Below are 17186 nucleotides of genomic sequence, written 5' to 3' on the forward strand. Positions count from 1 at the left end.
CAGTTTTCGAGCATTTAAATCTGAGCCCTACCTCTGTGGCAATACCATATAACTCTAGGCTGTTCATGATACAAAGAAGTATAAGCTCAGAAATTGTTTTATGAGTAATAAAGGCAAGTGTCAACTGAAATACCTACATTCATCTTTGGAGAGATCTGGAAACTTTACACCACCACTGAAAAAAATGAAAAGCATTTGCTGAGTAAAACTTTCAAAAATAACTAATATATATAAGCATGAGGGAATGCAAGTTTATATAATCTTGGTTATGAGGGAATGAGAATATATACATGTTAGTCTCAAGTATGAGGGCATGGGGTAAAATATGTCAGTCTCAGGTATGAGGGCATGGGGTAATATATGTCAGTCTCAGGTATGAGGGCATGGGGTAACATATGTCAGTCTCAGGTATGAGGGCATGGGGTAACATGTGTCAGTCTCAGGTATGACGGCATGGGGTAACATGTCAGTCTCAGGTACGAGGGCATGGGATAACATATGTTAGTCCCAGGTATGAGGGCATGGGGTAACATATGTCAGTCTCAGGTATGAGGGAACAGGACAATTTATATGTGCACTGCAGTATAATTGACCAGATAAAAATATCGGACAATTTGATGATATTAAAACTACAACTCCTTAGTTTGATTTTAACCATATTATTTTTTATTATCATAGTAGTAGTGTTTCTTATAATTCATAAATGGTTGCAAAGAAGTTATTAAAGGCAGGTTCACAAATAAAAGATGAATGCTCATCCACAAATTGTCAACCATCAGGACAAAAGCAGATCTCGTACTGGTTTGTTTTCTTCACCACAAAGGTTTGAATTTCTCCATAGTGATGAAAATAAAGTGGACTCAGCAGTAAGAAGACTTTTATTTTATTGACTGACTCATGCGACTACAAGATGCTTAATCATTTGACAAGGAAAAATCAATGACTGAAAGAATTAAAAATAATCAATGACAGATAGAAGAACTTGTGGTGATGACTAATTTATTTGTCAAAGGTCTTCCTTTCTATACAATCTACCAGTAGGAGGACAGATACATATGTGTAGGCTATGATATTACTGTTAAAGGAGAGAGCTAAGGTTCTGAGGGTCAAAGAAAACTTTGCTGCAGTATTCACTATTTTAAATTAACCACAATTAATAAATAATGTAAAATTAACCTATAAGAATAACAAGAAAGGAGCAGCTAAAGATAATGATTAAAGATCAGATGCTAAATGATTATGTCCATGCTATCTCAATATCATCACAACAGAATATCATGAACTAATGACTTCATTATACTCTTAACATCAAGTAATGGTGTATATGTAATTTTTCCCCACAAAACTAAAATAAGAACCCATCTCCTTGGCAAAAAGAATTTCCAAACATTTAGGATAAAGACCACTTCTTTCTCAAATGTTAAAGGTTCAGACCATCTCTGATATTATTCAGTATTAATACGAGTGTTCAAGCTGAGCTGTGATAACAAGATTTTCAAGATGGCTGTCATGGTGACCATATTGGATGTCAAATCAGCACCATTTTTATCTAGGAACAGCTAGACGTCACAAGAAGTGAAAACTCAATGTTGATATGACCATCCATGTAAGAGTAGCAATAAGATTTTCGAGAAGGCCACTATTGTAGCCATATAGGAAGTCAGACTGGTAACATTTTCATTTAGGACAAACTAGACATCATAAGAAGTCTTTTAGTGAAACCCCCATGTCGATATACTATCCATTCTTAAGAAGTGACATCATTTTCAAGATGCAGGGCCTGAAAATTTTATTTTTAACTCACCAGTAGGACTATTTATTTTGGTAAACAACAAATGGATAGTTGATATTTCCATACAAGTGTAAGTTAAATATTATGATCATTATCTAAAGAGGTAAACATTTATTTGGGTCTGAGTCTAGGACAATGGTAATCCCCATGGAATAACCTGTGGTACCTGATACTTACCACAATCTTTATTATAATTTTAGTAACAAATATTAGATTTGTCGAGAAGTGAACTTTTGTCCTGCATCCTGGCTCTTCTTTTGTGTCTTAATTTTTTAAAATGAAATATTGTTTATTTGAAAAATTATTCATTCCTGCGATAACATCGGAAACAGAAATCATCTGTATCGTTGTGTTCAGGTTATGAGTTGAGTGAAATTTGTTGTTATTCAAATTATTATCCACTGCCAATACAAATTGTTCTTAAATAATATCCTTGGACAGAAACATTTGGAATTATAGTGAATGCAGAGCAGGACATCTTGGATTGTATTATTGTAATTAACTGGAAGACTGCTGGTACATCATCAAACTTCAGGCCACTGGTACATTAGAATATACAAGACTAAAGGCACATTTCACTTCCCCCATGAGTGCCTCGTGATCCTATGAGATGACATTGGTCATGTGTTTGATCAGGACTAGGTTGCAATGGAAGATATCTAGTTGAGAGCAACATCGTACAAGAAAAAATGTCAAACAGCATAATTTACGATTTCTGCACAAAAGTGTTGCTGTTTTTGTTTTTTGGGCATTTCTGAAGCAGTAACTTCAGCAAATTGGATTGCACCTTTGCAGAGGCAAAGTGTTGCTGGTATTTCCCCGAATTTTGTGACTTTCCATTGGAACAATGGAGAGGGTAAACTGCCCAAGACAGATCCCAGAGTGGTCAGGCTTAATGAGTGAATCCTCAAAAACTGGCGGAAATGCAAGGAAAGTGTAACAGATGATGTAAGCATGTTTCTGCTACAGTTGTGATGGCGAAACAAGCCTTTGCTATCAGCAACTGCCTCCATCGATGCAAGGAATTGTGAGGCACATGTTGTCTGCACAAGTGACATTAAGTCAGCCATTACAACAAGACATGATGTCATTGTCTGGTTCTACAGGCACTGAAAGTCATGTGATTTCTGCCCAGAGCAACAATATGGCTACCCATGATAAATGCTGATGCTGTGTCCAAAATGCATGCATGCTTGACAAAAATGGAAGATATCATGACCAATGTCACTAGTAAAATGCAAATGCCTAGCACATCAGCTGCAGGAACAGCACACCCTGGTCTCGTAGGGGTCTCACTAAACACCACAAGACACACCAAGACTCTCCAAGAACACATTAAAACTTTATTAAATACCTACATTAAATTTCGACAACAATAAAAACAAACAAACAAAAAGTGAATATTCAGCAATTGTGAAACAGGAAAAGTAGTGAGGTCAAGAGTTGCCAAGGGAAATAACTCCCATTCTGATAAGAGTGGTCGGGTACAGTAACGTGTCTGAATACTTATTAACATTTATCAACAAGTGGCAACACCACTGGGGGAGCAAAGCGTTTCAACCCCAAGAAAATTCCCAAGACATTTTGTCCCAAAGACATTTCAACTCCATCAATGAGACAATTTGACCCCAATTCATGCATATTTAAAACAATAGCTAGCACACTGCTAATGGAAATTTCCATTAATCACACAATTATTCATTGATGTCTACAATTTAAGAAGATACCAAGACATTGCTAAATCACCAAAAAAATATGTCAACAGTTAATTATAAGTAAAAGTCACTTTTATTATGCTAATTTGAATAAAAAGAAATCAAATTAACCACACACTGTAAATTTGTATAATTTTGTTTTAAAACAATAATTAGCACACTGCTAATGGTCATTCCAACTAATCACTATTCATTATGTCTGCAATTTAAGAATCACAACAAACTGCTAAAAAGTCAAAAAATGATGCCAACAGTTAATAATAATTAAAGTCACTTTTATAAGGTCAATCAATGCGAGCAAATTTCAATGAAAAGTAAAAGGTATGAACATTAAATATACCAAATGCTGTACATTTTTATGAAAGAGCCAAAAATTTTCATTACAAGCCAATTTTTATCCAAAGCTTTATAAAAAGTGTTTGGTATACTTGTGTGTAAATTTTGGATTAATTTATAGCAAATACATTTTATATTGTGACATTTAAATCAGATATATTTTGGAATAATACGAACCAAACTGTGTTAACTGTGACGATGGTGTTTTATCCTTGTGTAAAATGCAATAAGCATGTCAGGCCTCACCAACTTGCTTTGTCTTGTAATAGATGCGGGAAATGGTAGCATCACATTTGCGATACAGGTTAATATAATGATTATCTTTTTTTATTCTGTCAGTCTTCCACTCTTAAATATTTATTTATTTATTTCCAAGTTGAACTTACCAAGTAGCATAGATGATGCTTGTATATTCATACATTTTAGATATAAAAGTATATATACACATATAATGATTTTATTCCTTCAAGCTTACCAACGTCATACAGTTTTATAATTTCTTTATTTTTAGAACATATGTAAGTAATTAAATATTCAATAAGTTAACGATTAGCAAAAAAATCTTACTAACTTCAATATTTCAGACTGACACCAAAATTGTTAGTAATTGTGAAGTATTAAATGTTTGACTTTAAATACCAATATATTATGTTCTGTAGCTTCAAAGGTATTTGATTTCTAAATAAATTATTACTGAGCATGAAGTTTGTAGTAAAATCTTCTTTACAATAAATCAATACATTTTACAAATACATATAAACTGTTAATAATATTTAACTTTCCAAAACACAATATATATTTTATGATTAGTAGTACATAATAGAAAGAATACAAAAATGTTTCAAATGCTTCAACACGGAATTAGACATATTGCTGTATTTACGCGACAATCACAATCTTTATTAACCTGATACAAATTAAAGTTGCAACAATTTTAAAAAATCCATTTTGCAAAACCTCATTAAAACTTCACATGTGTAATAAGCATATAAATTTGTTTAAATCATTTGTCTGTGGTGCTTAATATATTGACTACCTATACAAATAAAAGAGCATTACATTTTTACATATTAAAATTGTTTCCACTGCAGTTGGCATTCCGTTTCTTGGATTAATGCTAGCATTTGATCACTTAGGTCCTTAATGAGGTATGAATGACACGAGTCATTAAATACCTTTATGTTCCTTACACCTTACTCGTAAACTATAGCTAGTATATTTTGTCAACAGAGTTGTATTGATTTGTTAAAACAAGTGATAATCCTTGTCGTACTAGAACTGCAACATATTCTTCATCTTTTTGTTATATATCAGAATTATTCATCCTTTCATTTTTTCTGTCGATTATTAGCATATGTCATAAACAAATTAATTCTTCATTTGTTTACAAGTGTTTAGCGTTTACTGGCTTTCTCACTGATAGGCTCTCTTTACTGACCATGTTTTCATACAGTTCCTCAAGCCTTATTAATTACGGTGTATTTTCCATCTTGATTTCTGCATACATTTAATGTCCTTGAGGAATTTTGTGAAAATCTGTCTTTTGCTTTTCGGATATGCACCACCAGATGCTGTCATGTATGCAGTAAGTGTTCTTATTTTTTAATTGTGATAAAAAACAACACAAATGCCAAAAATTCTGTGCAACTAGTTTCGCATTTAATTTATGCTTCTTCAGGCACGAAATGTTTTGAAAGTAACGGATGACGTCTTTTATTTTAAAACAACAATTACGTCATTACATAACGTCAAAAATGAATGGCATCATCATAACAATTATATACGACAGGATCTAAAAGATACACGAGTCTCTAATGAAACTTGAATTAGTAAAATAATAAAATAAAATAGAGACAAACAGTCATACATATAATTATATTGTTATAAAGGATATACAATATATCAATTTAAATTATACAATTTTATATAGTGCATTAGCATTAAGTCCATTAGGATAAAGAGTATCTAACTTATGAATTCAATAAGTTTCTTTTATGAGTCTATTCATGTCACCATAGATATTGTGCAAGGTGACATAAATAGACTCATAAAAGAAACTTTTTGGATTCGTAAGTTAGATACTCTGTATCCTAATGGACTTAATGCTAATGCACTATATAAAATTGTATAATTTAAATTGATATATTGTATATCTTTTATTATTTTTTAATTGGTAATTCCCGTAGTCATGAACAGCACTTCTATAATCCATGAAATGGAGCTGTGTCACATTGAAAAGTTTATGTATTAGGTCTTGCACATGCTGTAGTTTCCGGTCAACGTCGAGCTTTAGAATGTTATTGATGGACTCTGCATTGTCATTAGTCAAATTCACGCGTTCAGTATTTTTGCGGCTAGGTTTCTGTAGTTTTGGTTTTAAGTTGTTTGTAAAGTATTGTACAAATGTTGGATGCTGTTGCGTGACATTATCCTTCAGATGTTTAGTGCAAAGATAACATATAGCCCCCTTGGCTCTATTGGCTTGGTCATGCCCTTCTCAGCATTACTTAAAAATTCCATCATTTCAGGCACTCAAACTTCTACAGACTCAACATCTCTATCTAGCTCTGTAGCAATATGCTCCAGAAAGCTCTTGTAAGTTCTGTAAGAAGCGTCTTTGTGCAGAAGGACAGGACCAATAAAAATCGGATGTTCGTTTGTACTTATTCGGACAACTCTTTGATAGGTTATACTATCATTTTACTTGTTGATAACTCTTTGATACATTATACTATTGTTTTACTCATCAATAACTCTTTATGCAGTTTGTTTTGTAAATATAATGCAATGAAAGCACGATTTACAAGATAACTCAATAATCAATAAATATTCATTACTGTTTGATAGTGTTGATAATACCCTGATATATGACAAGTTAATTTTATATTTTCTTTATTGAGACACTTGAAAGTTATTTGGTAAAAATAAATGTAAATACGACAGCTTATATCCTTCCTTCTGATTTCAGTTCGAAACATGCTATCTGATGTAAATTGAAGACAATGAAATACTACCTTTTATATTTTCTTACTGTGCTTGCGAAAATATTAATAACTTCCAAATTAAATCAGGTATGTTTGTTTCATTACTTTTATTTCTTCTTTTAATCAGTCTGTAATTTGGGATGAATCAGTCCATAATTTGCTCCAATATGCATGGTCCCAATCAGCCATGATCCATATCAACCTGATACCTAAGGCGGCAAAGTTGAGAAGAGGAGGCAAATTTTTAGTTGAGTTTTAAAAAAATGACGCTTTTGATATGAACAGTGGCAGTACTAATACAGAAAAATACCCTTTATAAATTGGATTCTAACGATACCTACAAGCTACGACATCTGCATCATTTAAGACATATTAAGATAAAGAGACAAATGCCCTTTCTGCCAATGTTGACAAGCACCTTTTAAAAACTCTTTTAAATAATTCAGTTTTCGACCAGCGTTCTTGCGATCCATATCATGTGATGATATAATCAACATATTTTCTGAAAATAAAGCAAGGCTAATTCAATTATAAGAGATGAGTTTGTTTAATGTTTGTTTAATGTATGGCGGTGTCTATGGATATGCCTTGTGGCGGCAAATCGCTTTAATGGATGCTTTTTTCAAAGACTTTTCAATCCAGTAACAGCATCATCTTTGCTCAACATGTGTCATATTTTTGGCATGTCCTCTCGATTCACTATTGAGACAGGGTAATTCATACACTAACAGAAAGAATGTAACATGTAGAACACTAGCAATTGTATTCATTTCAGTAAATACGTCTTAGTATAAGAAATAAATTTTATATTTCAGCATACATCATAAAAAGAGCAACAACTTAACGGAGGATTGATTACGACAAACACACACACACATAAAAAATTAAAAATATACACCAAACAGAATGGAAGTGGTTTCCCTGGATTCTAAAGAAGAATGCTTGATAACAGTAGGCAGAAATGATGTTTAATACGAATAATACTATCATACAGGTTAGAGAATTTTTAATTTGTACTCTACAGAGATTTGAACCCAGGTCCATGGCTTAATCATGAGGGAATATGGACTTGTGTGTGCATGCAAGGCAATGGGTGCCGTTTACCCATGGACCTGGGTTTGAATCTCCATAGAGTACGAATTAAAAATTCTCTAACCTATATGATATTATTATTTGTACTAAATATATATATATACACCTCTCCCTCAATAACTCGCGCACATCGGGGTCCAAAAACATGGACCGCACAATAAGTGAAGCAGGAGTTATTGAGGGACCTATATATAAAAAAAAAAAACCAATAAAGGGATCCATGTAAAGGCAAAAGGGGGAGGTGGCAGGTTTTAGTGTTGAATACTCAATTTATAATCGTGCTGAGATTAACTGTGAATAAATTTCTCTTCATAACAGTGTACTTTATTTTTTCCTCATATAGCAACATTTATTTCAGGATAAAAGACAGTATATTGAGATCATCAAAATCATTATTCCACATGGTTTCCATTCGCTTAACACGTGTACCACTTCACATGTTGTGTACATCACTAATTTGTGTGTTGAATTGGATACATTCTAGTTTTATTGTTTGATCCAAATCAGATGTTTGTTTTTTTTAATACAGAAGATTGACACTCTTTTCAAGAAACATTGTCAATTGAACAAATGAACGAATGAACGATTGATAGATATAGATTTGACTGTGGTAGAAGTAAAATGAAAAAAAATCACAAGGGTTAATCATTACCAACATGAATTTAATGGTTTCACACTTTTAAACAGTGGCTGGAGACCCAAAATGTTGACTATGTAAAGATCATACAGTTGAGAAATCTGCAGGATTTTGCTCGGCAGCAGAGAAATCAAGGAGTAACACAAAAAAAGTTAACTTTTTTTTTCAAGATGTTAAGTTATATTTGTCAAGCCTGTCACAAATGGCAAGTATTATCGTGTTCAAATTTACATTGTTTTAAATTTGTAGATCTTCCCAGGCTATCAATCTGCAACATCATGCAAGTACATATATGATGTTTCTTGTATGAATAATACACCTGACAATTTTGTTGCTGGGAAAATTTCATCATGGTTTGAAGGTTGGCAGAATATTACTTCAGATGCTTGCATTCTGAACACTGAGCAATGTTATGAAAATAGAGTTCGAACAGTGACCTGTGTAAACATATGTATCAAACCAAATTATTTTAACTGAAGAGAGACAAATTAATGTCATTTTTGGCAGAGAACAGACAGGTTGTCTTTCACCAGTGACAGCTCTCTTTTTGGTTGGAGGGGAATAAATCATACAACCAAAGCTCAAACAGGTGGTCATTGGGATCAAGATGAAAACTTACTCATATTAACCCATTGGAATGGAAAGCCTGCTGTTTGACATAACAATCTATTTGGAGGTGAAGAACACTCATGTGCACATCTACATGGACAACTCCACAGCAGTTTTCATCCAAACATCCACATGGACAACTCTATAGCAGTTTTCATACAAACATCTACATGGACAACTCCATAGCAGTTTTCATCCAAACATCTACATGGACAACTCCATAGCAGTTTTCATACCAACATCTACATGGACAACTCCATAGCAGTTTTCATACAAACATCTACATGGACAACTCCATTGCAGTTTTCATACAAACATCTACATGGATAACTCTGTAGCAGTTTTCATCCAAACAGAATGGGAGGCCCATATTTCTTATTTGCATGATTTATCACACAATATCTGGCTGTTGTGTGCAATTAGGAGCATCTGGTTCAGTGCTTTCATTTGCCGGGAACACTAAATCGTGCTGCAGATAGATTGTCTACAGACCTTACCCAAAAGTTATAGCAGTTGATGCTTTTTTCTATAAAAATGGATTTAAAGTCATCATTATTGCTTTCCACCCTTCAGTCAGTGTGATGTGTGTGTGATTAGGATTTTTAACTTAGCTTTTAACCATTTTTCAGTCTTATCGCTATGATGTCTGAAGTGCGGCAGTTTATAGTGATGTCTAGTACTGGGGCATCATGCTGCAGACACATAGCATGATGTCCCACCAAGTCAAATTATCCTGACACCAGGCCAACCAGTCCTAACACTAACCTCTTAACGCTGAGTGCCAAGCAAGGTAGCTCTCAGTACCATTTTAGTGATTCTTTGGTATGACTTAACCGGGGTTCGAACCCACAACCTCCTGCTTCCGAGCAGATGCTCTAACCACTAGGCCACTGGAGTGGTCCCTTTCAGTCAGTGTGAAGCAGTGCTGCAAAAAGTGGCCCAAGACAAAGCAGATCTTATATTTTTGTGGCAGCTCTATGGACAACGCAACCCTGATTTTCTGAGCCTCCCGAATAGTGGTCGGTCCTCGTTTTCTGTTGACATGTCCACCTGAGTTTCTACAAATTGCACATGATCCGCAGTGACAACACAAACTCCACAAACTGAAGATGGGAGTTTTCACTTTTCAGGATGGCAAATCAAAATAAATGTTTATTAGACAGGGCTGCGAAGTTTGAGTGTAATTTTATGAACCCCATAAAAACAACTGATTCTGATCTTACAGCACATGAATACTTTCTAGAAAAACAAGATTATACAGTCCTCTACCTGACCTAAATTAATAATTATCATTTTCTAACAAATAGTATTACCTAATGAAAAATTTCGTTATGGAAGGTTCCATATGTTTACAAAATAAAATATAATTAGAAGGTCTGTTACTAAAATTATAATATAAACTATGGTAAACAACAGATATAAATGGCATTTCATTGGGAATTTCCAATGTTCTGGATTCAGACTGAGATAAACATGTTATTTTCAAAACCAAAATATGATTCAGGTTAGATAGAAATGAACTTGAGTTTGGAGTCATTTGACAAAGCCAAGAGCAAAAGACATTTATCCATAGCATAAAATAAATAAAAATTCCCTAACAAAAGAAAATGCAAATTAAATATACATAACACCTCCCATCATGAAGAAAAAGAAAGCTTTATTGCATAAATTAGTCAAATGATATGTGATAAAAATTTACACAAGATGAAATATTATGAATAACACAAAGTATACATGACACAATATAATATTTATATCAATATGAAAGTGCATTTGCTATTAGATTGTCTTTTCCCTTGATGTGGCTGATGTCAATATTGTATTCATATAACATCAAACTCCACATTCATAATCTGATTTTTGTTTTTCATCTTGCCAATGGAAGTATGAGGGTTGTGATCATTGAATACAATAATTGGTGAAGGAGCTGAGCTAATATACACTTACAAGAGTGGCAAAGCCAATATCAAAGCAAAACGTTCCTTCTCGATAGTGGAATAATTTCTCTAGTGCTTTTTTAATTTTGCAGAAAAATAGCACACTGGATGATCTACACCATTTTTGTCTTCTTGAATCAATACTGCACCAAACCCAATATCATTTGCATCAACAGATGCTTCTAAATGATTGAATGAAACCTGGAGCTGAAAGAACTGGTGCACCCTTAAGTATGGCCTTTAAATAATCCAAAGCCTCTCGACATATTCCAACCAATGACACTTGTCAGGGGTTCAGCATTTATGGAAAAATTTTAACAAAATTTCTGATAGTATCTGGCCATACCCAAATATTTTATCATTTTCTTCTTACTGAGAGGCATCAATAGGTTAACTTGTCCATGTCCCACGATATGTCACAGAAAAGTAATACAAGCACCAAAAAACTCATTTTTGATAAAATAATTGTCAAATTTGTATCAGTGAGTCTGCCAAAGAATTTCCAAATTGCTTCAGGTGTCATTGTAGATAATGACATCATCGATGTAAGCATCACAATTATCAAGACCACATGTACTCACGTTCATTAAATGTTAAAAAGTGCAAAGCTAATCTTTCATCCCAAATGGCACAACTTTATCTTGATAATATCCCTCTGTAGTCATGAATGCTGAAATTTCCTTTGCCCTTTCCATCAGTAGTATTTGCCAGAATCCTTTCAGAAGGTCAAATTTGGTGATATATTTTGCATTTCCAATTTTGTCAATGCAGTTATCAATTCTTGGCAATGGAAATGAATCAATTTTGGTGACTCTATTCATTTTTCTATAGTTTGAGCAAATGCAGAAAGTGTTATCTGGTTTTGGTACAAGTATTCATGGTGAACTCCAGTCGCTTTTACTTGCTTTTATGAAATCATTCTCCGGCAAATAGTGCATTTCTTTTTTTCAAAACATTCCCAGTTTGAGATGGTTCATCCTGTTCAGATACTGTTTCACAGGTGTAGAATATACAATTTCAAGATCATTGTTTATGTAGGAACACCTGGAAACAAGTGCTCATATTAGCTGTTTTAGTTCATTCTTTCCTTGTTGCAGCAGACATGAAAGTTTCTGGTCCAGATTATTCATAAATTCTGAATTCTTAAGATTGGTTACACCAAATCACTACTGTCTGATTTCATTCCATCACTTAAATCCTCACTGTGTGGGACAGGTACAGATAAATTGACAGCAAATTTAACATGACTATCTCAATCAACATACTCCTTTAACATATTTATATGGCAAAGTTATTTTTGTTTCTGCCTCCCTGGAGTATTGATGAATAATTTAAATCACTTACTTCCTTTTTAGCTGTGTAAGGACCATAGTATTTGGTCTGAAGAGGATCCTGGGGTATGGGCAAGAAAGCCAGAACTCGAACACCAGGCTGAAAATTCCTCCTTTCCTCTGCATTTTTGTCATACCTTAATTTCATTTTTCACTTGGTCCTAGGTAAGGTACCAACACAGCCTACCATTACTCTACTAAATGGTTCATCAAGTGCACAAATAGGTTGCGGATGAGTATTAGGTATCTACTGATTGGGTTTTCCTACCATTTGACAAGTGTGACAAGTTGTGCAGTATTTATAAAATTCCCTTTTAATTTTTTCAATAGAAATGATTCAAGATCTTGTGATAAGTCTGACTGTTCCCTATATGACCAGCTAAAGGAGTTTCAGGGGCTAAACTAAGAATTTCCTGTCTCTATGACCTTGGAACTACAATTTGATAGCTCACTGCCCAATTGTCAGCAGCAAGTACCTCAGGTGGTCTTCATTTTCTTGTAAGGACCCCATTTTTAACAAAATAACAAACAGGTACTTCTGTGGCTTCAGTTTCACTAACAGCCCTCTGAAACAAACACATTTCAGGATAGTTTTCCTGTTCTATGACAATTGTGCTTTCACCATTTGTCAACCTGATCAAAATAAAGAGAATGATTAGTTAACAGAGGATCACTGTAATCAAAACCTTCTGATTGATCCAAACAAGGAGCAAAAATGACCTCATCAAAAGCCTGATCAATACATATATCAGCTCAAGAAATGTTTCCTGATCAACATCATTCTAAAGGGCTTTCTTCAAAAGATCTATAGTATCTGCACAAGCTGGGTATAAATACAAAGCCACACTTGACTCTCTGAATAAAAACACTCTCATTATAAGACTTATCAAAAAAGGCAAAGCACCTGATAATAAAAGACTGAGAAGCTCCTGTCTCCCTAAAAATCTTAATAGGGATAGGATTGGCAGAATCACCAACAACTGATATAGAACCCTTTCACATGAAGAGCTAATAAGTATTCAAAACAGAATCAGACTGGGGTTTGTTTGTCCCAACAAATATATTTCATTCAATACCAGACCATGACTTTGACCTCTTACACACAATAGCATTTGTAATACGTTAAGTCTCGTGATTCTGATGCTTACTGTCCAATTACTACCAATCAGAAATAATGTGCCCTTTCTTCTTGCAATAGGTGCACATAGGAAGAGATAAGGATTTCCGATCAATCTTTATCAGAAACTTCATTTCTACAAGTTGTGCCAGATTTATATTTTGGAAGCGCTCATACATGTATTAGACTGCAATAGATTTTTACACAAAACATCAAACATCAATAAGTTATATCTAGCCAAGTAATTACATTATTCCTAATAATAAAACGGAAAACTGAAATTACTTGCCTAAATTTTTCAGTTTTAATTCAGTGCACAAGAAAATGTAAACGCAATGAAGAACCACAAAGCCAAATGTTATGTGAAAGAATCGGCCATGTTTAATCTATTACCATCACTTGGAAGTAATGACAGCTCAGTTAGAAGAGCATCGAACTCATAATTCAAGGATTGTAAGTTCGATAGTTTCCCAGACTACCTCAAAGCTGCTGCCTCAGAGTCTACAGGTAACTAAATTCGCTCCAATTTCCACGGCAATATATCGTAACTAAGAATGTGTTAAATATGCCATTTAAAACCAGCAAACAGAAGCAAATTAAACCTTTATATCATCCAGTGCCCTTGAAAATAAGCACAAATGTAACTCCGCATAAACATACCTCAGACTGGTCCCTGAGTCTGCTGCTGAATAATAACATGAAAATGGATATGATGTAGAATCCTGATTGCACGAGTCTAAAGCAGTAGTTATTACAGTAGTGGCTGGAAGAGTAAAGCTAAATATCTAAGAGAACCAATGAACTGATTCCAGTTTGTGTAGTCCAGTACATTACATTTCAGTACTTATCAATATACAAGAGGCCCAAGTGGATCTGATTTTATTCAACTGGGTAGGTATGTCAGCTAGTGAATGCTTATTCACAATCATACTGAAACTGTATAGAGGAAAGAAAAAAAGTGGAGCACACAGATGCTACACTATTAATTTTGGGTAGCATTTATTTATCTTCCTCAACAAAAATATATATGAGAACAAGATCAGGTGATTGGTATAAAAGACAAGTCATTTATGCATTCAGCATTGTCCCCTGGATATCTCCCTGCCAATGTACTTGGCTTCAACAAATAATCTTAGAAACTGTTCATGCCTCACCATTCATGTATATAAACTCACCCTGCGTTACATGATGGGTCAGTCTTATCTGCGGTCAATATGGATCCCTCAGTCCGTTCTTATCGCTCCCACCCCTTAACATGCCCCTGCTTGCAGAGTCAAGTCAAAAAATAAGCCATTGAGATCAGCACATGATGGAGCTATACTGGCTCAGTGGTTATGGTATCTGAGACATGACAGAAGGTTGCAGGTTTGTATCCCACCGTATGATCACCTTGGATCAACTACTTAAGTTCTCTTTTGTTTTTTACAGATTAAGGGTTTCTTTGCTCTTACTAGTTTCAAAATCTGGTATTGTATCAAAAGTTGGTAGTCTTTCAAAATCTGGTAGTCTTTCAAAATCTGTTATCTGTCAAAATTTGGTAGCGTATCAAAATCTGGGAGTCTTTCAAAATCTGGTAGTGTATGAAAATCTAATAGTCTTTCAAAATCTGGGAGTGTATCAAAATCTGGTAGCCTTTCAAAATCTGGTAGTTTATCAAAATCTGGTAGTGTATCAAATCTGGTAGTCTTTCAAAATCTGGTTGTGTAGGAGGAACATGTTTATGGTTATTACATATTCAATTTTTTTAAATTAAAAACTAAAGCATACAGAATATATATTTAAAATAATTTGTAAGCAATGTGAATGCCCTAAAATAAAACACAATACTTGTGATAACATAAAAAACAACACATGTCCCAGGTACTTGAATATGGCAATGGATGTACAAGGAACTCTCAAACTCAATTTGATAAAAGACAGGGTTAGTAGAGCCCTGGATATTTGTTTTTCAAAACAAAAAAACCTTTTAAAGTTTTAATGGACTTCTAAAAGTTTTCAAGTAGTATTTTTTCTTCAACAAAAACTGTACCACATTCATATATTATTTCATTTATCGCAACACATGTATATACAAATATAGAATTGAGCATCATTAGGTAACTAACCATATCATGTGTCATCTGATACCCAATTGTTTTTATTTTATGTATTCATTATTTTCCAAAACATGCATATACAACATAAAACAATGAATTTAAAAAGTAATATATTTTATTCAATTTAATGTATTAATTAAAATAAGTTCAAAGTGCTTTGGAAAATTTCAGAGTTTTTCAACAATTTCAAAGAATTTTCAAGTACAAAATCAACCTCAAAATTCCATGCAAATTGCTCACAATCAAGAATTTTTCAAGTATGAACCATGCAAAACGCATTAAACTTACTTCAAAATTTGCAATTTCCTGCAAATATTGTTTTACAAGAAAATGTTCTCCTTATAGAATGATAATTTTCTTGCACATAATCTGAATCAATATGTAATGAAATTCTGACATAGATACATTGGTGCTTATGTATATGTAACAGACGTCTGATAAAAAGAAACTTTTATTGGTGTGTGTCAGTGAAATTTAGTCATCCAGAAAAGGCCACAGTGTAACATTAGTAAATTCCCACAGATATTTCTTCACAAGTCAAAACCTCTTCTATCAGAGGATTTTATATTCAATGCTATTTTACAAACCAAGGTCAGCTCAAAGCCTTACTTGTTATATGGTTATTTTAAATTTGTTTCCCCCATTTCGATTATGGATCATTCATTATAATCCAAAATGTGTATTTGAAAGTAGTCAGCCATCTTTTCAAAATGGATCATCACCGTTTGAACAAATCTAAAACACCATCATGCTAGGATGGTTTCTATCAAATTTAGCTGAGTAGTTTTTGAAAATTGTTTAAAATGTTTTTCTATTTTTAGTAATGGCAACTATATTTGATGGTAGATGGGCAACAAATTTCAATGATCATTATGCCAAGATGCTTTCTATCAAATTTTTGGTTATTTTGGCCCCCCAAAAATTACGGTATTCGGCAACTCTTTATAGCGTCAATAAATCTATACATTTCTTGTTTATTTGATCATTTGTGCATTACCACTGCATAGAAATTGTAAACAATAGCCATTCCTTGGCAATTTTAAAGAAATTTGTGAAAACTCAATAACCTCATTAACCAGAATGCCACGTTAAGAGTCATGAAGTAGTAAAATATATACAAAACTTACAAAACCTTAAAAAATATTTTAGCAAATTTTGGTGTCTGTAAACAACGTAAGGACATACAATTTTTTTAAAAAAATTGTCCACTTTCTGCAATTCAGATGTCATTATCAGAGCACACTGGAAATTTAGAGGTTGAATATTGGACCAAACTGAAAGTCTGAAATCAGTATGCTTTTTAAAGTCCCTTCCTTGTGGTGTAAAAAAGGTAAAGAATCTGCATGCACAAGACAGGGTTGTCCAGAAAACTGGTAACAAAGATTTTTTTCCCCCTTCAGACCTTGTTTGTAATTCAAAGTAAGACATATGCTGGCTGAGTAAGAAAGCAAAGCCTGGTAAACAAGGGCAATATGAAGAAGAAAAAAAAATATCCCTAGGCGCAAGGTCACATCTGTCAAAATGAGCATTGCTGATCAAC

General features: G+C 33.7%; 1 protein-coding gene across 1 annotated transcript in view; it reads right to left on the reverse strand.

Moving 5' to 3' along the window:
* The window catches only part of LOC149775318 (TRPL translocation defect protein 14-like), a 113377-nt gene that overhangs the window by 61364 nt on the left and 34827 nt on the right, over positions 1-17186 (reverse strand). Inside the window, exon 4 of the mRNA XM_089944276.1 lies at positions 138-175. Coding sequence (XP_089800402.1) covers positions 138-175 — 38 coding nt within the window. The remainder of the gene's footprint in view (positions 1-137; positions 176-17186) is intronic.

Source organism: Sinohyriopsis cumingii, chromosome 19 (assembly GCF_028554795.1).
Source record: "Sinohyriopsis cumingii isolate HCF-2022 chromosome 19, ASM2855479v2, whole genome shotgun sequence".
In the NCBI taxonomy this organism is placed as follows: Eukaryota; Metazoa; Mollusca; class Bivalvia; order Unionida; family Unionidae; genus Sinohyriopsis; species Sinohyriopsis cumingii.